This window comes from Conger conger, chromosome 6 (genome assembly GCF_963514075.1).
Source record: "Conger conger chromosome 6, fConCon1.1, whole genome shotgun sequence".
Lineage (NCBI taxonomy): Eukaryota > Metazoa > Chordata > Actinopteri > Anguilliformes > Congridae > Conger > Conger conger.
In genome coordinates, this window is record NC_083765.1 from 28,518,125 (window position 1) to 28,540,083 (window position 21,959).

The window sequence follows — 21,959 nt, forward strand, 5'->3', positions numbered from 1 at the left end:
ACATCATCAATAAAGATTAGTGAGCCCACTCCAGAAGCAGCCATGCAATCCAAAGCCATGACACTTTCTCCACCGTGCTTCACAGATGAGATTGTATGTTTTGCATCATGGGCTGATCCCTTCTTTCTCCACACTTTGGCCTATCACATTGGTAAAGGTTAATCTAGGTCTCATCAGTACATTTAACTTTGTTCTAGAAGTCTTGTGGCTCATCTCTCTACTTCTTTGCAAATCGTAATCTCGCCTTCCAATTCTTATTACTGCTGAGTGGATTGCATCTTGCGGTCTAGCTTCTATATTGCTGCTCTTCTTCAAATGGTTGATTTGAGATACCTTCATCCCTGCCCTGTAGAGATTGTTTGTGATGTCACTGACTGATGTTTTGGGGTTTTTCCTCACAGCTCTCACACTTCCGTTATCAACTGCTGTTGTTTTCCTTGGTCAACCGGTTCGATATCTGTTGCTCAGTACGCCAGCAGTTTCTTTTTCAGGATATTTCCCTTCTTTTCTAAGCTTCAAAATGTTTTGCTTTTCTCCCAAAGACAGCTCTCTGGTCTTCATGTTGGTTTATCTTTTCTAACACAAATGCAGTCTTCACAGGCAAAACCCAAGGCTAAGATCAAGAGTAGATTTAGTAGATTTACTATTTAACCAATCAATCTAACAGGACACATCTGGGCAACAAGTAACACCTGTCAGTCACATGTTCCAAAACATTTGCTCACCTAAAAATTGTGTGGTCTGATACAAAAGGTGATATGTTCTAAGTTGCTTCACAAATCTAGATAAAAATACCAGGAAATAAAAGCTGACATTTGGATCTGTACATCTTTTGACCTCAAAATCAATTGTCTTCAGTGTATAGCAAAAATAAAGTAGGTGACCTTGCTGTTCCAATACTTTTGAAGGGGACTATATGTTCCAAGTGAAAGGTTATTACTGCTGAATCATGTCATGTCTTTCCCTTTAACACCACGTTATTAAACTTGGGCACAGACACTGTAAACTAACCCATATACCTTGGGGGGGCAGGTAAAAACATAATGTTTATTTCCCAGAAAAACAGAACCAATGCTTCTCATAAGTGAATATTTACATCATCATCCAGGACAGTATATATTGCAAACATGTGAACGTAGAAACAAATATCTATTTACAATATATAAAATTTGCATACATTGATGGTTAAGCATGTCCTATCTCATACACAGTGTTTCAATGATTGTTATTCAGTGGCCAATTAACTACTTATTACAATATCAAAATGTTTTTACATTTCATATTAAATAAAGTATGCATGTATGAATGTATGTTTATTCACAAGATACAGATTTTCCTCTTTAGGGTTGATAAGATTAACCAATATTTAAATATTGCTAGTCTTGTTCCAAATTAATTTCCCCATCCAAGAGGAGGGAGTTGTTTAAACAAACCGCTCACTTGCATCTGTATGTAGCCATAATTGTTAAAAAAGACATTAAAATTATAATATACATTTGCTTTTTACATCTATAATAATTATTCTTCATAACCATGCTCAACATGTACACATTCAAACTTTGGAGTTTAACTGTGACAAAAATATCCATATTAATAAAAGTGGCAGCAACTCCAGCAATAATTGAAGTCCAGTGTCAATGCTTCATATAGTTGGTCCAACAAGGACCATACTTAAGAGGGACTGACACACTTTTTGAAAGTACACACATCAAAAAGAGTGTACAGCTTAGTCACCCTAAACAAGAGTATTTCGCTTTTACTTACCAGATTACCATACCTTTCACTCTGGGCACACATTTTTGCAGTTCTAAAAGCAACATGCTTTTTAGACCCCTGAGCAAAATCCCATATAAGTACCTTTAAATAAATGATTTGAAGAGCAAATGTAAACAGTCCATGTACAAATCAGTAATTAGTACAAGTGGTTTTTAGAAGTGGGAGATTCACTGCCACTGGTTGCCATTTCAGTTTTTACACTACAAAATGTTGAAAAGCAGCTGTGATGCAGGGGTGGGTGGGGAGAGAGTCCACTGTGGGCGGTACTCGAGGCTCCGTGGGTCACAGTCTTAGACAGCTTCGATATTGTTCATCTCCCACTTCTGAGTGCTCTTGGTCTTGTCGCAGTCGGAGATGAACACCTTGTGCAGGATGTCAGACCGATCCAAGCACTTCCCCGTAGGAATGTGAGTGAACCTGTGGAGATCCTGTGGAAAAGCAGAAAAAAAATGATCAAGTCAATTTTTCTCCAATGCTTTGGACGCTTTCACACGGTATATCCTGTTACCATAGTGATTGAAAATTGCGCCATGAAAAAAGGAATTCGGCCGGTGAGACTTAAGGGGTTAAGGATGTCACCAGAGTAGTGATGTGGTCACTACAATGTGATCAGCCTGGCTATGTACCAATGATGTCTCAGTCAAGTAATAGGTAAATCAGAAATCATCAGAATAATCTAAACAAGCACACTATTTGTTATGTTGCATATGTATTTCACTTCAATAATTCAAAAAACGAATTATGAACATGGTCTTGAACATTACATTAATGGAATTTGGCAGACACTCTTATCCAGAGCGACGTACAGTTGTGATTAGACTAAGCAGGAGACAATCCTCCCCTGGAGCAATGCAGGGTCAAGGGCCTTGCTCAAGGGCCCAACGGCTGTGCAGATTTTATTGCGGCTACACCGGGGATCGAACCACCGACCTTGCGGGTCCCAGTCATTTACCTTAACCACTATAGCTACAGGCCGACCTCATGCTAGAATACAGTTCCCTTTAGATTGGGTTCCTAAGCATTACCAAAAGCTGGAACAAGAAAAAATGTCTGTCAAACTCAGGACACAAAAGTCTACCATTATATTTAAGAAGCCTTAACCAAAAGAAGCCGAGGTGTCGGTACATGTACCCCATGGTTGATGGGAGCGAAAACTATGAGCTCTGACCTTGAAGTACTTCCACTCGGTGAATTCCTTCAGATTGCAGTGTCTGATGATGACTGCCGAGCCATCCGGTCCTTTGGTCAGGCACTGGTCATACTGCATCAGCTGGTTGGCCTCGTTTATTCTGAAGAGCTGAAACGACACGCTGACCTGAGCTGGCCTTGTGCATGTGCGCCCTTTCGTACGGACACACAAACAAGCTGACAGGCACTTACTTTCTGTTTACGTTTCCATTTGTGAAACGTCAGAAGATGTGACCCGCTTTGTCTAAGTGGCGATTACAGGATTGTGGATGACAACAATGTAATTTTGTCATATGCAAATAATAGACAAATCTAACCAAAATCTGCATTCAATCAGGAAAACTCTGTTTATGCAAAGGATGCAGCTTTACCTGGTTTCCGCCCATCCTATGACAAGGCCCAATTTCCACATTGCCCCCATTAGTGTGTCCCATGCTGTCTATGCAGTAGCTGGTTTCATACCCTCGAATCTGAAACAGAATGCACCAAGGCATAATTATCTCGACTGCATTCAAAACATGAGCGAACTATCTGCTAGAAGGTGATGACATCAGTACACTATTTTAAAATAGGCCGTGCTATGTGTGTAATGTTTGTGTGTGTGCATGTGAGTATATACAGTGCAGTCCAGTATCTATTCTTGACTGCCTTTAGAGTTATCTGAATTTGTCAACGTGAGGCCCAGCCACTGATAGTCAAGGAAACCATTATGAGGCTCAGAAATAAAACAAAATCAGTCAGTGATATAGCCCAAACAACAGGCTAACCAAAATAAACGGTTTGGAACATCATTGAGAATAAATATAGCATTGGTGAGCTCAGTAATTGCAAAAGACCTGGTAAGCCAAAGAAGACCTCTACTGTTGATAACAGAATAATTCTTACCATAATGAATAAAAACCCCCAGACACCCATATGATAGATAAGAAAACCCCTTCAAGAGGCATGTGTGGCATCTATACAATTGATACTTCTCATTCACCCATTCATACACACACTCACACACTGACGGCGATTGGCTGCCATGCAAGGCACCGACCAGCTCGTCAGGAGCAAATGGGGGTTAGGTGTCTTGCTCAGGGACACTTTGACACAGCCCGGGCGGGGGATCGAACCGGCAACCCTCCGACTGCCAGACGACTGCTCTTACTGCCTGAGCCATGTCGCCCCATACTGAAAGCTTTCTTATATCTGCACTAAGGAGTACACAGCCAAAAGTACTGAGGCAGAGATTTTCAGGAAGTGTCACCTCTCCCCAGTCTAGGTTCCTGGGAGGTAGCGGGTAGTGTTGGGGTATGTCGTAGGCAATCTCCTCCATGAACCACTTGAAGCTCTTGCAGCGGTGCTCCTCCCTGAACTTCTTCAGCTCGCTGATGTCGCCATAGGCCAGCGTCTGGGTCTCGGGCCGGCTGGCATAGAAGTAGTCTTTATACTCGTCCCACCACACCTCCACCACACGGACATAGTTCTGACAGAGGAGAGTGTGAGAGTGTGAGGGAGAGAGGTTGGCCTGTGCTCGTTCGCTCTATCCTGGTTACTCTTAAAAATCTGATGGGTAGCGTGCATACAGTTATGTGAATAAATGTTCATCGCAAATCATCAGCGACTGCCCTGATGTAGTTTTAGCTCTCAATCATCTCTTCACAACTGATTTGTGCAAAGCAGTACGATGAATGGTTTGAAGTAAACTCTTATTCAAAAATCTTTAAATAATGTCCCATATACAACTATATAACTAATGGTTCTACACATTATATGACCCCAGGCAACTGGATATTTACTACAGGTTCAGGTTCCAAGCACTTAGGTTCCAAATCTGGTACCTTCTGGTTACAAGGTCAAATACCAAAATCCCAAAGCTGCTCTGCTGCCCCCAAACACAACAAAATAACCTTTTTTTAGCTGCTAAGACTCGCTTGTCGTTTTGCCAATTGTAAAATTAGTAAAAGTAAACCAGTCCACATAATCCAGTACTTCAGCCAAGTATGTGTGGAGGACCTACCGAGGTAGGAAAACATTTTTATTGGCCCTTCTCTGAAAACGTACAGGCTGGAATTAAGTAAATAGGTAAATAAATTGAGTCTGACCTTCAGGGTGGGCGAGGAGCCGACATGGGCGGGAGGAGGGTTTCCCTGCCAGCCCTGTAGGCGGTATATGTGTCCTATGCGGGAGCACGGCACGAACAGCAACTTGCCCCCACACTGCCAAATCTGGGGAGGGCACAATCAGCACTGCAGCACTCAAAAATCATTTTCACTTATTAGCATTTCAGTCTCCCTGCCTATCTGCAGTTTCAACAATGGCATAACAGTACTCATTCACTCTTTTCCCATCTGAACATTTCAGTTTGGAAAAAAGCCAAAAGTATAATACCACCCAAAGCACAGGTGTCAAACTCCAGTCCTGGAGGGCCGCAGTGTCTGCTGGTTTTTGGGGTGTTCTGGGCACCCGTGGTTTAATTCAAGTCATTGATTGGTTAAAGTATCCACACGCCTTCTTCTCAAGGCGTTGATTGGCAGCTGATTAAAAGGAAACCACAAAAACCTGCAGACACTGCGGCCCCCTAGGAATTCGGTTTGACACCCCTGACCCAAAGGATGGCCTATGAACAAAATAATCATTTTAGAGCGGCAATGATATGGTCTGTTGGTATCAGTTTGTATTGACTGTGACGAAGAGATCCTGTTCTAACTGGAAAAAAAGCTGTTAAGTACGCTGTTCCTTGTTGAAAAGTAAACAAATATATGCATATTCTGCAATACACTCAGTGAGACATTACATTACATTACGTGGCATTTAGCAGACGCTCTTATCCAGAGCGACGTACAACATTGGCTAGTACTTCCTGCTCTGTACTAGGAGCTGGTATTATCAACGTCAGTCTTTCCATTGGGGAAAAAAAGTCAAACGTGTTGCTTACCTTGTAGGATATCTCAAAGTTCTCTCCTCCCCAGATCTGGAGACCTGGATCATAAAGCCCCAACTCGAAGAAGAAATCTCGCTCGATAGCGAAAAGCCCACCGGCCATAGCGGGGGATCTGAGAAACAAAGAGCAGTCAGACCTGTCAAACTGGAAACCGCCAGTGCCTAACAGCGCTAAGGGGGAATGCCACAGAGCCCTAAGCATGACACTTCACTGTAAACTGCAGTATAGGAAAATATAACAGACACTTCAAAGGACAGGTTCAATGGGTGGCAAAAATTAAGCTGAGATCAGATATGGAAAGGAATGTGAACAATATGTTTTACTGCCACTGTAGCTGTGGCTGTCATGTTTATCACCATAAGGAACGCCTACTTAAAGACTCTGCAGAGATGTATACTGTACACACGTTCTTCATTTGGCAGATACATTTGATATGAACAGCCCAGAGGATCAGAAGCTCTGCATTCCCATTAGCATATACCTATATCAATCCACAAAGCAAGAAGAGATAAACACAAAATTGATTGATGTGAAGTTCAGAAGTCATATGCGTTTCAATAAAAGGTGGAGAAAAAATCAAATATATCCCTTAAATTAGTATCTATCAGGGTGAGGATCAGTAATTCAGCAAATTAATAGCATTTTATTAATTTCCTAAAATGATTGAATCGCAATGGAACTGACCCCCAACTCTGATATTAACAGTTCCTTAGATTTCCAAAGTAATTTAAGAAACAGCAAGAAACAAATATTTAATTTGTGGGATCCATTGCACAGTTAGAATGGTCAGTTCTGTATTAGTGGTATAAAGCAGTGTCATAACACAAGCACCCCTTTGAGTCAGTGTGATGTTAGACAAGGTTCTGGCACAATAGCAACACCCAGAAAGCAAGGGCCTCGTGCTGCACGAAAACATGTTAATGCGTGTTCTCATGCAGTTACGCCTTTTTAGAGAAGAGCCTCACCAAGCAAATTAGTGGAGCTATGCCAGGTGGCATCCATAATACTGTATATTCAGTCATATACGGTATTTTTTGCCTTGGTTTTGTGAATTACCGATAAGGCTCAGTTATTGTTAATCTCCTCCGATCCTCCTTGCTACCCAACGGGACGCGCTTCCAGATCATGCTCCAGTCCCACGCTCCTCTGGCCAAGCCGTTCTTGTCCCCTCCCCCCTGTGCCTCAAAGTGGTAAGCCTGACCGCTAATGGAATCGATCAGGGGGGCTGTGCATACGGTCCTGGGGGTGGTTAGCAAACGGGTTGCCCGGGAGGGGGGGGGGGGGGGGGGGGATATGCGTCGGTCAGGATGGGTGGATGGATGGATGGATGGATGGATGGACGGACGGATGGATGGAGGACGGCGCAGAGGGGGTGTCGAGTGCGGTTGTGATCCATGCATTGCGGCGTGCATGGCAGGCAATGATGGTGACAGATGAATAAGAAACAAAAAAAAGGAGAGAGGGTGACAGCTTAGGACATGTGGTGCGGGCCAGACTGGAGGCTTTACCGATAGGGCTCGCTCATATGCTTTCTCTTAGCCTTCTCCTGGCTGCTTAATGGGACTCTCTTCCACAACAAACTCCAGTCCCAGGCTCCTCTGGCCAGCCCATCTTCATCGCCCCCTTGCTGAGGCTCTATGGTATAATCATTGCCGTCTATGTAATCTATTAAAGGAACTGTGCATATGGTTCTGCAACATTAACAAGACACAACATCACAAAACAAAAAAAAAGTATTAAAGTCCGGTCCGTCCGCCCTACAAAACAGACAGGCCATTTCAACATTAGTGTCACAACAGTGCAACCACTATCCTTAACAAAGCTCCACTTCTAGCTGTGGCTGAATTGTAATGTATTCACACGGTTATCATTGAAGGAGTAAATTCATGATTTTATTGCCATTACCCACTACAGGACTATTCTCATTCAGTACAGGTAAGATGACTTGTGCTTTGCGGGTTGTACTACCTGTCCCTGGATATGGGGGCGACCAGCGGGGCGTACCAATTCACTCCCACCTCACAGTGAGCATCCAAGTAAATTAAAACCTGAGGGAAACACAATAATAAAGTTATATTTAACGAGACGGCACGACTAGGCACTACCAATGGGACACCTGCCTACGCACACAAGCACAACCAATGTGAAAAAAGCATACTTGATATAAACCCTAATTATACTTTAAGTATTCTAAAGCAAGGAAATTGTATACTATACTTTACTTGGGCACTATGTTTTCACACACGCATGAGTGAGGGGGTGCGTACCTGGCCCACGGTGGCTTTGCGGGCTCCGATGCTCCGGGCCTGGATCAGACCCTCACGCCTCTCGTTGCGGAACAGCTTGACCAGGCCGTTCCACTGCTTGATGTAGTCCTCCAACCTCTCCTTCAGGTGAGCTGCAGGGACAGACCCCACCCACACCCAACAGCATGTTTTCCATCTCTATTCAGAGTGCTTTGACAGAGAACTTACCCCCCCAAAACGTCCCTGAACACTACCAACCACCACTTTAAATAAGTTGAGGCTACGCGTGTAGACAGTAGTTATTTGCCAAGACTGTTTGTTGTTCAGGAGCTCTCCCCTTTTACACACATACAGTGTAAGAGGAGCAATCCTAGCACATTGAATGACACTGATACAGAGCTCAGGATTCACAGGGAAAGAAGACCGGTAACAGTGGCATTGTTCAGTTACTTCTCACTCAGAGCTGTTTATAGTGCCCGGTGTTTCTTGATCGTGTTTGCCTTCAAAGCTGCTGCTGGTCTGCCGTGAATGCCTGAGGACTGACAGGAAGTCCTCCAACACCCTGCCTTCTCCCTATAGGAAGGCTGAGAGGTGCGCTGCCACTAAAGGTGGGACTATACTTAAGAAGATGAAGGTGAACTCATCTTAGTGGAAATCACACCACAGCAGAGCACAGTAAAGTGTGTACACTCACTGCTGGGAAAGAAAAAAGGAGAAGATGGTTTGCTTATCCGCTCAGACATGAAGACTAAACTAGTGTAGCCAATGCAGCCAGCCATGTGAGGTTTTAGACCAATTGCAGGCAATCTCCTCATTTACTTTGGTGAGCGGAACTACTTCCGCCAACAGGGATGTGGTGGCAATGTCAATTTAATTTTCTCCACTAATGCCTCATTTTACATCATCATGTTCTGTTTCAGAAAGAATATTACTGCCCAGGCCCTGCTACAAGCCTTGCACAAGAGACACCAAACAACTTTGAAACACTGAAGAAATAGTCAGGCCAAAGACTAGGTAAGATAGGCCTTTCTGTACAAGCCCCCGGCGTGCCCACGCCTCACCTTTGTTGCTGAAGTCGTCGATCATCACGATCTCGGCCAGGTATCTTCTGGGGGTCCTCTTGATGAGGCTGTGCACGGTCCTCATCAGCGTGGACCAGCCCTCGTTGTGGAAGACGATGATTACACTGGCGGTGAGCAGGTTCTCGTCGTAACGCCAGTACTTGCACCTGCGAGGGGCGATGCACAGATGGGGCGCATCCTTAACAGGAGCGAAGATTCCTGCGTTTAGCTCACAGCCCCACCCTCCCAGATTTAAGGGCAAGCTGAATTGAGTCAATTCTCCATAACCATGTGAGCACATCTTTAAAGACACTCAGTAATTACTGTATTAGGTAGACCTGTACACCAGTTTGTTTAATCAGCCAATTATGTGGCAGCAACAAAATGCATAAAAGCATGCAGACATGGTCAAGAGATTCAGCTGTTCTTCAGACCAAATGTCAGAATGGGGAAGAAATGTGATCGAAGTGACTTTGACCATGGAATGATTGTTTTCCCTCTTGGTGAACCTCAAAACATTACGTAACGTAACTAAGTCAGAGAGACGCCACGGTACCTGGAATGTGCTCGTGTCACATGGTACACTCTGAATTAACAGCCGATAGGCTGAAAGTTCCCATGTGACTACCATCACTCATGCGAACGTTCACTGATATCAATCCCACAATGCCCGGTGCAGACCACACTTGGTTATTCAGCCCAGCTTATTACATTACGGTCGATGAAACGGTTCTTTGTAAGAGCCTGTTACTCAGTGCGAGGCAGGTCCTGTTCCAGCTCGTTCTCTTCAAGTCGAGCAAAGAACAGCGCCTCCGAGGTGCAAGATACCCTACCTGATAACACACCTTCCCCAAAAAGCAAACCCTAATCTGCTGAAAGATGAGACCTATTCTGATAGACACCAACCCAGTTTCTCAGCCCTTCCGTGAGGCTCTCCATTTTCACTTTCATTTTGTGCCGCACAGAACATAAGAACTTTATAAACAGGCCTCAGTGCCAAAAAGCACAGGGTACCGGAGGCTTTATTTCCCCAGAGAGGGTATTCACCGCTGAAAGACTCCAGACTCACACAGTGGAGCGTTTGTTGAAAGGTGTACAACCACAGCCTTTACAGCTTAAACCTTATTAATCTCCTCAGCCACCATTTCACTCTTTCACTTAACTGTATTGCAGAATCATACAATAACCCTCAATAATCCTAACTTCCATGCAATATTATATATATATATATTTATTTTTTTTGGAAGTTATTGGAGATTGGAAGGCCTGCAGTCTTTGGTTTTTACCTGATAACAGATAGAAAGCAATACACTCAGATCAAAGGCAGCGCTTTCGACAGCAGACCTTCCCTGGGGAGGGAAAGGACAGTTAAACAATTCTAGGCTCGCGGCCTAAATGAACACTATTCACTAAGAGAACATACTGGAAGCGATCAGCGTAAAGGCATGTTTAAACAGACCTGAGGCAGAGAGCTAGCACTTTCCCCACAAATAAAGCCTGCCATTGGTACTGGAGACAACAGAGGAGGAGAGCCAATGACCGTGTTTTGACTGGAGCTTTAAAGAGGCGGGGGAAGGCTACACATGGCGTGGCAGCGTGGCCACTAAATGACTCTTCAGCAAGGGGGCTGAGTTTTCAGCCCACCAGTCAGCAACATTACAGTGCTATTAAAAGCACGCACGGTTATTTCATGGGTGAAATATCGGCTCCCTTTCACAGCTGGATGCATTTTGCCACCAGTTTTCCCCGAGCCTGCTGCACGGTAGGCGTACAAACCGATCTGTGGGTTTATTACAAATTACAGTGCAGTCTATAAGTATTTGGACAGTGGTACTCAATAAAGACACCATAAGCGATTGAATACACCCAACTAATAAGAAAGAACTGAGAAGCCAACTGTCCAATTACTTTTGGTCCCCTAAAACGGAGGAACTTTTAAAAAAGAGATGTCATTTCTACATGGATCACCAAATATGGATGTAAACAGCCTCAAATTAAAGGTGACAGTCTGTACCTTAACCTGATATTCAGTGTTTCATTTCACATCCAATGTGCTGAAGTACAGAGCCAAAAGAACATTGTACCACTATCTAAATGCTTCTGCGCTGTATTTCCAAGGTAGTTGAATTAATTGTCTCATATGATACACATTAAATGTGTCCAACATGGCCCACATTATTGTGTAATGAATGATTAATTACACAGTACATTTCAGGAGTTAAGGGGACATTCTTATCCAGAGCAACATGCACTGTTTTTTTACATTCTTTTAACATACAGTCCATTCATAGAGCTGGATATTTACTGAAGCGCAAGGCTACAGCAGCAGCGCTGAATGTACTTCACTGAGTTTAATGGCCAACTAAATAGATGTAGTGGACTCAGATACCCCATACGCATTTCCCCTGGGCCTTTGCATGTGATTTTTGGGGGGAAAATGAAGATCTTGAGCCCACGTTGTCATCAGTGCACCTGTACAGCACTGATAAAAATAAACCCAAGGTGGTTAGGACAGACAGAACAGGACTTACATCCACCATTGTGTGTAGCTACAGAGTAACTGTGCCTGTAGGCACTGGACAGATATTCGAGCCAGCCTCGGCTACCTTATTTAAACCGACTGCAAGGATCTCATTACAAACCGATTAAGCACAAACAATGAACGCTTAGGCTATATCCTCAAAAAGCCAGACTCGCCCAGAGCAGCTTACAAAAATGACGTAACAGAAACAGCACAAACAAGAAGTGCTGAGGCTATGTTGTGGGCTTCATAAACTATCCTATCCTAAGTGACTTTTCCCAAGTCTTTTCTCTACATAACGTATTGCTTGCCCTATTATCGGTTCCATTCGGCTAATGCCTAAGCATAGATCTTTAGATCACAGCAAATTAGGGAGATAGGATGATAGCTGGCACGTTCCAGCGGGTCATTGCCCTCTTTGTGTAATAAAATAATATGAGCTGTTTTTTTGGTCTTGGTGAAAAGAATTTGTCTGAATTGCGTAGTTTTTGGAGTGTAAAAAAAGGTCCCACTAAATCCCATTGCTAAATAGAGTTCTGGTGTCAGACCATCAAGACCGGCGGATTTCCCTTCCTCCATAGAGTGTGCTGCAGCTCTTTAGTAAGAAGTGTTCCAAGTCATTGCACCTCTTCCACCGATAATCAGGGTAGCAGTAAATTCTCAAGGAATGTTTTGCAGTAAACAGTGTTCGCATCTACCTCTGATTTGTAAAGTTTAGTGTAAAAGTCTCGAAATGTATTATTTATTGTTTGGGGATTGTCTGTTTTCATGATATATATTATTTCTTTAATCGTGTAATTGGAGTGGCCTATGAGAAGAAAGCCATTGTTAGAATTTCTGTTTAGATTCGGTCACCAGGCAATGAGCCCACCTGAACTCCGTAACACTGCAGATTCACAGATCCCAACATGACTCGGTGGGCAGCTCTCATGCCATAACCCATCCAGACATGATGGGACTCCGTGTGGGACCAGGACCAGTGTGGGACCAGGATCAGGCCAGGATCCATCCTGAAATACAGGCAACGGAACTCTGTGTGTGTGTGTGTGTGTGTGTGTGTGTCCGTGCGTGAGTGAGTGTGCGTGTGTCACTGTGTGTGTATGTGATTGAGTGTGCGTGTGTGACTGTGCATGTGCATGAGTGCGTGTGAGTGTGTGTGAGTGAGTGTGTGTGCATGTGCTTCCATGCGTGAGTGTGCGTGTGTGACTGTGCATGAGTGCGTGTGTACATGTCTGCAGCGTCTGTCTCTGTCAGAATGAAAAGTGGAAAGGTCTCAGAGTGAGGTCAGCGGTCTCTGAACACCGCTGGAATCTTAATGGAGACTGGTCACATTCCGCCGGGCAGGATTCTGAGCAGCCTCACCACGGCTCTCTCTCACACTCAGAGAGAGGTGGGGAGGGCTGGCCTCCAGGAACAGAGAGCTTGCAGTTTCACATTTTCAAACAGGTTCTCTTTTTACCTTTACATTAATGCTGTCATTATCGGGCTCCCAGGCCTTAATTCCGAATGGTGGACTGCTCTTGGTGGTTAAAAAATGAATTAATCCATAAGATACCATATTCACATTATATGTTTTACACGGTTATTCAACTTTTCACTTTCTGTATTTCAGAGCACCTGTTTTCTTCCATTTTGGGTGTATAGCTCACAAGTTTGGCAAAACCATAGCTGTTGGGACTTATGGTACCAAATTTCCAATATTTCTAATATTGTGGAAAGAAGAGAAAAACTTCTCCTTGGCACTTGGAGAAGCACAAAGAGTTAGAATTAAATGTTCTTTTTTTAAAATGTATCTCCAAGTTACACGGTTACATAGTCCTGAAAAAAGGACTACCCTCTGTGCACTTAAAGAGTTACACTTCCCAGACCTGTTCATCACAACCAGCTCTAACTGCAGACCAGCAGCAACAGCAGCTGTCTCTTAGCCCTTGTAAGTGAAATGGTGGAGTGCATCATTAGAGCCATTTGTGTCCCGAGTTTCTGACCCTTTGGGCCTTCTGTGGAAGCCACTTAATCCTGACCCTCAGTCCTTACATTCACAACTGCATATTGGGGGAGTCACTACCTCTAACATGGACAACTACAATACAAAACCATTAATCTATATAAACTCATATATCATAGGCCAGAACATGTTGGAACCGGAATACAGATGCCATTATTGACCTCATTGTTCCTTAAACTTAGAATCTGGACGTTTTCCCAGGCATTCAGAAACTGGAACCACAGTGCCATCTGCTGGCCATGCCTAATACCCACAACACAGAGTTAATGGGCATGAAAATCTAAGACACTTTATGCTGTATTATAGCTCACCTGAAGCACTTCTGTTTTGGTTATTTGGTAGCACATTTTAGATGCAATGTCCAGACCTCCTATTAGATTAGCATATAAATAGATTCTGAAAATAACTTGGAGCAGTTTCGATAAGTACCTTTCTGTGCATTTGGGAAATCAAAGGCTACAGTGAATGGAAGTATCATTGGAGCGGAAGAGTACTTCCCCCCCTAAATGGCTGCCGATGAGGAGCGGGAAAGGTACTTGTACAAGATATAATCAGATATAGTGCGTCCGAGACAGCACTATAAGTCATTCAGCATTGTGATGAGACAGAAACATGTGATTTATATATATAAAAAAATATGTGCACTGTACAAAAACAAAACTGTATAGTAAGGAGGAAGTAGCTAATGTTTGAATCTGATCCCAGTCCAGCCGATTGAGCCTGACCTGCACCTTATAGCAACAGCAACAGCAGGGTTTTACAGAGAACTCAAACTTATGAACACAAAAATAACGACCATCAAGTGTAAATTCCCACATATGAAATGTGTAAAACACATCTGAGCCACACCTTAAATAAAAACAGCCTATGCCTCCATTTTTATGAAGTCACCATATTTTAGACGCGTCACCACAATTACCAGCCTCCTGCGCTCCTGGGAAGAATCTGTCATTCATACAATGACTGTACTTCATACAATGTGTGCTCCAGACATAATATGCCTACTTGGTTAATATAATGTCCATTTCCATTTCCATAGGATTACACTGCCATTTGCTCATGTGAGGTATGATATAAAGTGAAAACGGAATGACGGAAATGGAAATAGTAACGGAACAGCAGCAGCCCAGCTGCACTGTTTTCACATTTAACCTCTTAACTTGTAGTTCTGATGAAGCGTCTTGCTGAGAATTTCGGTAACGGAACCTGCATCCTTCCGTCAGCTAGCCCACTCGTTTACTCAGTTTAGCATGTTATCCTCCTGCAGGGCTACGATGTGCTGCGGACTGTGTGAGCGTTAGCGTTAGCATGGCCTCTGTATGGAGCCAGAGTCACGTGCTGGGGGCTCTTTGGGCAGTGTTTGCTGCATGAGCGCATCCGGCACGTTGTGGCCGGAAAGAGTGGAGAGACCCACAGAGGTGTCCTTTGTTCCCAGCCTGGCTGAAAGCCCACAGTCTGCACAAGACTCCAGCTCACGCTGACAGTCTAGGTCTGTGGCACACAAAGGTACAGCCCTTTCCATGAGTTCCACTAAATAACAAACCTCCTTTTTTTGGAATGCCCAACTGGATATGAGAGCTCATAACTGGAGCCTTGGCTATCGATCCAGGAGAGTGCAGAAGAGCAAGTACTTGGCCCCCAAAGCGCGAGACACCAAGCCCCCCCCACTGATCACTGCGCAGCGTTCAAACCAGGCTGACACAGAGGAGCCTGCTTGTGAAGCTTAAATCCAAATTCAAGCCAATTCCCAAATCCAATTTCAAAGACCAATCAAAACCTATACCAATTTCCAATACTTTTCCATTTCAATACTATCCATTCAACCAATTCCAAATATCTATATACCAAACGCACTTTGCTTACTATCGCTACTTTCTATAACACAAGCTAGCTAAATGGCTTGTGTGGAAAGAGACTACAAAATTAAGCAATGTTTTTTACGAAACATATTAGACCACTGTTATAGCTCATTGCTATTGCAGCTATTACACGGTAGGAAAATACAGAAATTGAAATATGTATGCCAGTCAGTGTAAACAGTAATAGGTGCAAGTGTATGGCTGAAGAATGTAGGGTGGGGGGGGATGAAGATGATGGCAGCCGAAGGCTCAAAGAGGCCCAAGTATGGGTCCAATGTTTGTCCCTCATTCTGATTCACAATTACACGCAAGTGTTTGTTCTGCACAAACGCATCACACTGTTGATCGGATTGAAGCTCTTTTGATCTCGAGCTCGAGTGATGGATTTCTTGCTATGTACCTACTGTAGTGCAAAAGCATCTGCTGAATTGCTCAATCATAAAAATAATTGTAAACCATGGAGAAAAGCAGGGCTTGCACTCAGGATATTTTTAAGTTAAAGATATCAAAGCACAAATATTAACTGGATCCAAGCCACAGTTTGCATGGCGAAGTGGTTTTCGGACTTTCCCGATGAGATGAAGCACCACTTTTTTTTTACCTTTCTTATTTTACCCGGACTCCGAAAAATAAAGGAGCATCAAAGGAAGGGATGCCTCTTACGTTCCCCCTTTTTGAACTTAATATGAAGGCACAAGTTAAAGTGGGGCTTTAAATCGACCTGCTAATGAAGCAGGCCCAGTTGGACAGCCCCACTGCTGCAGTGATCTGAAATGGAGGGGGGAAGTACGGTTTAGAAACATATGCATCAAACGACTCAGCCCGCTGTTCAGTGATGGCAACCTTCCACACATTTCACAAAGCATGTGAAACGCCGAGGCAGTTTCTGGAGGTGAAACGCGCTTAGTTACTTATTTTTTAACAGAAAACAGAGCAGATCAACCTGGAATTGCATCTCATCCTTTGCGGTGAATTTGTTCAGACACTGTACAGGTAATGACACGCCCCTGCGTTGGAATGAGAGACCAATGTCGAAATGCTGACGCTTTATTTGCCCGTCTTTATCCACGGTAAGCACGGTAACGACATCACTCCCCGTCTCTGAACACACTGTATGATCAGGGAATTTTACAGTGATTTTAATAACTGTGTTTTATGTCCATCATTACACATTAACGAGGTTCCTGTGGTCTGTTAGACCTCCTGAGTCCCTGTAGCAATGCTGTTAATATGGAGTGTGTGGTCATGATCCAGGGTGTAAAAATACTACCCTGACACACTTACTTTGGGTGCACTGAGGAGTTAAGCTGTCGGTGTCAGTCATTACTTGAGTGATGATATACAAATAAAAATAGATACAAATAATAAAAGAAACATCCCAATCAAAAAAGCCCAATGGATTAAGCAACATGACGGCAGTGAAACACAGGCAGGTGGTGAAGGTCATATTTGTCACTGGATTGCTCACAGAAAGCTGGATAACCTGCTGAGCAGGAACACAAAGGAAAGGTAAAGTCACAAACACAGGCCTGCCAAACTGTAGTGGCTATAATTACGAATCACTTTGTCAATTCATTCAGTCTAGTCACTGACTATGTGATTTGTCCCCTGATGGGGTCAGTGGAGCAAGTGCACAAATTTTCCAACATGCATGTTCAGTTTGCTCTACTCGTAGGTCAGTATCATTCTTCACTCCAAGTGCACAACAAATTCCAGTCATAAACACGACAAGTAAAAGCATCTGACCTCATATAGACCTTTTGCATTTTTCTGGCATATGCTACTGTAAGCCAATCCAGAGAACATTTGAAAATGTTCAAAGCTACGCCTTGTAGGGTCCTCAAGCTCTGATCACTCCGTGGGATAACAATTCTTAAAACAATGTACTTTCAACTGGTAAAGTTATCAGCAACAAGGGCCATAGTTTATCCTCTTTTGAATATCAACTTTCTTTAGAAAGTCACCTGTGGGGGGAGCCCTTTTTCTGCCTCAATATGGTTAATGCTCAGTCAGGCTAACTATCACTGCCTCAATAAGGCTAATGCTCCATCAGGCTAACTATCACTGCCTCAGGCTAATGCTCAATGAGGCTAACCATCACTGCCTCAGTCAGACTAATGCTTAGAAATATTAACAAAAAGCCTGCATGTCAAAATAATAATAAATCAGGAGGTAGGCTAAGAGCAGTCATCGGGCACTCGGAGGGTTGCTGGTTCGATCCCGCCCTGTTTATGTCGAGGTGTCCCTGAGCAAGACACCTAACCGGTTTGATCCCGCCCTGGGTGTGTCAAAGTGTCCCTGAGCAAGACACCTAACCGGTTCGATCCCGCCCTGGGTGAGGCGAAGTGTCCCTGAGCAAGACACCTAACCCCCAATTGCTCCTGATGAGCTTGTTGGTGCCTTGCATGGCAGCCAATAGCCATTGGTGTGTGAGTGCGTGTGCGAATGGGTGAATGGGAAACATTAATTGTACAGTGCTTTGGATAAAGGCGCTATATAAATGCAGGCATTTACGCACCATGAACAACCTGAAAGCTTTGACATTTTGTAGTGGTAAACAGCATGCACTCTAATTTTCTCTGTAACCCTGTTGCATTCAGACTGCCAATCACAGTGGACAATGTCAATCAAACATTCATTCAGCTCTGTGTGGTCTAGTTCCTACTTCCCAACATTTACCTTGGAATGATCGGTAACACAGGAGAGTGATGTTGGATTCCAACTGAACGTTAATGTCAGACCTTTCAGGAGAGGCAACGCACCTCCATAGCTTAGAAGAAAATATGATAGCATACTTATGTCAGAATATACGATAGGTAAAATGGTTGAAACTTGAAAGAGGTGAAAGAGGTGCAGAAGGCTGCTTTCATCAAAAAGCCAAATAACTAGAAGAAAACTGAACTGAAACGAGGAAAAACTTATGTAACCCCAAAAAAGTGCTCTAAGCTGTGAGGTACACCCCAAAACTTTCATTAAAAACTTCAGAGGCACAACAGATAACTGATAGTCATTGTTGTCTTTATCAGAAGAAATAACTCAAACAAACAGACACAGGCCTCTGAAACTATAGAAAGAGATAGATCTTCTCCAAGATCACTCAATTTTCCACGGCATACTGTACTGTGGTCTTTGTGCCTAGTCAGCTCACTGCACTTAGTCCAGTGGTCACTGGGGCCATATCCAACAACTGTCGCTCATAAAGCATAAAAATAAAAATGGGGTCAGGGCAGGCAAATCCCTCTGAGAGTGTAGCTTGCTGTCTCTCTTTGGCAGCACTGAGATACTCACACAAACACAGAAACAAGCAAACCTGGTCAGTCCAAAGTCAATACCTTTTTATGAACAACTTGAGGGGATGGTTGTGTTCATGCTGCTTTTTTATGACTAACTCAAAGTGATGATAGTATGGATACTACTTGGAATGGCTACTACTCAGGTCACAGCTTGCGCTCTGTCAATTGCCAACATTGTAGACATATTATTTGCTGTCAACAACTCCTGTACTAGTTTATAATTAAATAAATTATGTTCACTCACAGCTCCTGTACTGGTCTAGATTGAAACAAATTATAAAGCCACAGTTCCTGTACAAGACAACGATATTGTGACATTTCATAGGTTTTTTCCCTGCTGGTGGAACCACCACATGAAGTAGGCTATGATATAGACAACCCACACAGGGTTAGCCCAAAGAGCATCACCTGGAGCAGCGAGCTTGGGCACCAGGTATGTTTTGCAGCAGGACAACCTGACCGCACCAATACTCACTCCTCATGTCGTATGTCGCTGATGGTCCGGTCCAGGGAGATCATGTCACTGGCCACCATATTGAAGCCAAACTCTTTGATGCTGGTCTGGACAGCCTCTTTGTACTCTGCACCCAGGATGAAAGGTTTGGCGCCCTCCCCTGGTCCGTTGGGGATGCCGTGAGGTTCAGGTTCCTTGGGTTCAAAGTTACCCAGCACGCCGCGTGTCAAGACCGGGTCAGAGTAGATGTTGGTGTGAGGCTTAAAGGTGATGTACTGCTTCTGCATGATGTTCTGCTGGTTCTGTGCCGCACCCTTGGGGTTCTGGTCAGGGCCCTTTTTCCCCTCATTCTTCAGACGGATTGACTCCAGGTCCACTTCCACACCTTCCACTCGAGGCCACGGAACGATGGGCTTCAACTGATCCACAACGTCATTTTTAGCATTTTTATCATCTCCATCTCTAGAGTCCTGAAATGAAGGAAAGGAGGAGATAAAATAAGAAAAAACATTGACAGGTTTCATTCTCTGCCAAAACATATTTCTCAAACAGTGTCACATATAAGGAAGGCTTTTCCCCAAACTCAGTGAGAACAAACCTAAGCATAACTACTCAAGGCCTGGGTATACTCACATTTGGTTGCGAGTAAAATGTAATTGAATAGACAGAACTCAAGACACTAAAAGGATGTAGCTAGTACACATGAACCCTTGGCACGTATTTGCTCTACTAACCAGCAGCAACAAACAAAAACACTGCATTCGTAGGACGGACACTCGATGTACAGTAAATTCTGGCTTTTGGTGCACATACTTCTGTTTGTAGTTACGTAGACAATGTCTACATGGCAGGCTTAACAGCAGTCAATGAATGCGTTCTTGCCAAGTCTGCTGCATCAGCAACTCTGATAATCCATGTAATCCACTGACACTCCTGACAGTATTTGCTTCAGCTAGCTAAAACGCTAGCTAGCTGCATAAGGGAACGCTTCCCCTTTCTGTTGGACGTTAAAAGCAGCAGTAAGGCAAAGCAGTATCACTGCTTCATTTGTACTGCATTAGCTATATTATTTTATTTGACGGCTTTAACAATAACTTGCTTGTGCAGCAAAACATGATCGATGGGCAAGTCATACAGTATATGTTTTTGACAAAGATAGCTAGCTAACATAACTGTTTTAGCTAAATATACAGGCATACTGATTGTCTGCGATTTCAGTTATCATGAGGCCATGTTAGCTGTCAGTTAGCTAGTTCAATAGGATAGAGGCCATGGCATGGACCAGCAGTCGCTGTATGAAAGAAATCAAAACGCTATCTTCCGGGTTTGCGTCTCGGACCATACATGATTTATCATAATTTCTTGGTCCTAGGTTTGCGTGCCTTACGATGAAGACGTTAGAAGATACTGTGAATGTGTTGGTCTCCCTGCAAGTGCTCATTACTGCTAGCTAGTTCCGACATCCATTATTGTACACAAATCGCATCCTTTCCACTCTGTGTAGCAAGGTAGCTACTAGCTAGCCTGGTTAGCTTACAAGCTATATGACCCATTTCCGAAGTGGTAGCTGGCTAGCTTGTCGGCTAACATAGAAGACAGTGAGATCTCCATGACAACGACCCGGACTAGCTAGCTTCCCGGCTAACGTTAGCTAGCCAACTAACTACTGAAAAAGCTCGCATGACAAACACGGCTATATGTTTAAAACATAAATAACGTTCAAATGAACACAATACAAAACAAATCTGAAATTAGCCAAGAGAAATTTGTACCTACCGCTCTACCAAAAGGGTTATCGTCGTTCGGTTTCGGTGAAAGAGAAGACCAAAGCACAACGAGACCTAAAAATGTGCCAATGACCATTAAACTACGAAGAATAAATCCTACTTTTAATCTCATTTTGAGGATAACTATCTATCCAACAAGGTGGATACAGTGAACAGAATGAGCAGCCGTGGCGCCCCTGTCCGTCCACACGCAGATTATCCTGCCTCTCTCCCGATCGAATCCCCCTTAGCTCTCTACTACTGCCCCCCTCTGTCGCGCCGCCTTGCGATCCAAAGTTTTCGGCACTTGCAAAGGGGGGGGGGGGGGGGTTGCCGACAGTAAACTAATTCCCAATCTCGTCGGCGTTATGTCCACGAAGCACCGTTCGAACCAGGAGGTCAATTAATCGCAGTGACTTCAGTTCAATCTGGAAACTGTTTTCAAAGTCGGGATCTCCATTTATGAGAAAATTACTGCTAGCATCCCTTAACTCACATAATTTAGATCTGCTGTCAGCTGAGCTATGATATTATTGGCTAGCTATATGTTCGACGTGAACACAACCGACTGCAATATCTTAAACTCTGGTGGTGTATGGGCGTGCTACATTCTTACGCCCTTTAATTGCGAAACGACACATAGTGGTTAGGAAACCATATAGTTCCTGGAGACTAGTTCCTACTGCAGCTGGGGCCAATGCTTTAGTTGTGCAAATGAACAAGAAGTACAGAAATATATGCAAGACATTGATATGGAATAATATAAACACATAGCCTAGCCACATCACATTACATTATTGGCATTTGGCAGACGCTCTTATCCAGAGCGACGTACAACAAAGTGCATACCCATAACCAGGGATA

General features: G+C 43.7%; 1 protein-coding gene across 2 annotated transcripts; it reads right to left on the reverse strand.

Moving 5' to 3' along the window:
- Positions 1-1,020: 1,020 nt before the first annotated feature.
- Positions 1,021-21,673, reverse strand: galnt7 (UDP-N-acetyl-alpha-D-galactosamine: polypeptide N-acetylgalactosaminyltransferase 7). 2 transcript variants are annotated; one of them, XM_061246460.1, is made up of 12 exons: positions 21,106-21,673; positions 19,351-19,799; positions 9,198-9,364; positions 8,158-8,288; positions 7,859-7,938; positions 6,947-7,129; positions 5,885-6,002; positions 5,052-5,174; positions 4,214-4,432; positions 3,336-3,434; positions 2,945-3,073; positions 1,021-2,204 (listed from the first exon to the last, which is right to left on the reverse strand). In XM_061246460.1, the coding sequence occupies exons 1-12, from the start codon at positions 21,226-21,228 to the stop codon at positions 2,067-2,069; spliced, it is 1,959 nt and encodes a 652-aa protein (XP_061102444.1). In that variant the 5' UTR covers positions 21,229-21,673; the 3' UTR covers positions 1,021-2,066. The 2 variants fall into 2 exon arrangements, with proteins under 2 accessions (XP_061102444.1, XP_061102443.1); XM_061246459.1 differs by lacking the exon at positions 6,947-7,129 and adding an exon at positions 7,399-7,581.
- Positions 21,674-21,959: the final 286 nt, after the last annotated feature.

Coding starts and splice junctions, on each gene's coding strand:
- galnt7 (XM_061246460.1), bottom strand. CDS start 21,228: ATGAGATTAAAAGTAGGATTTATTCTTCGTAGTTTAATGGTCATTGGC. Junction 19,800..21,105: donor ATAACCCTTTTGGTAGAGCG/GTAGGTACAAAT, acceptor CCTTCATTTCAG/GACTCTAGAGATGGAGATGA. Junction 3,074..3,335: donor ATAGGATGGGCGGAAACCAG/GTAAAGCTGCAT, acceptor GTGTCGTTTCAG/CTCTTCAGAATAAACGAGGC.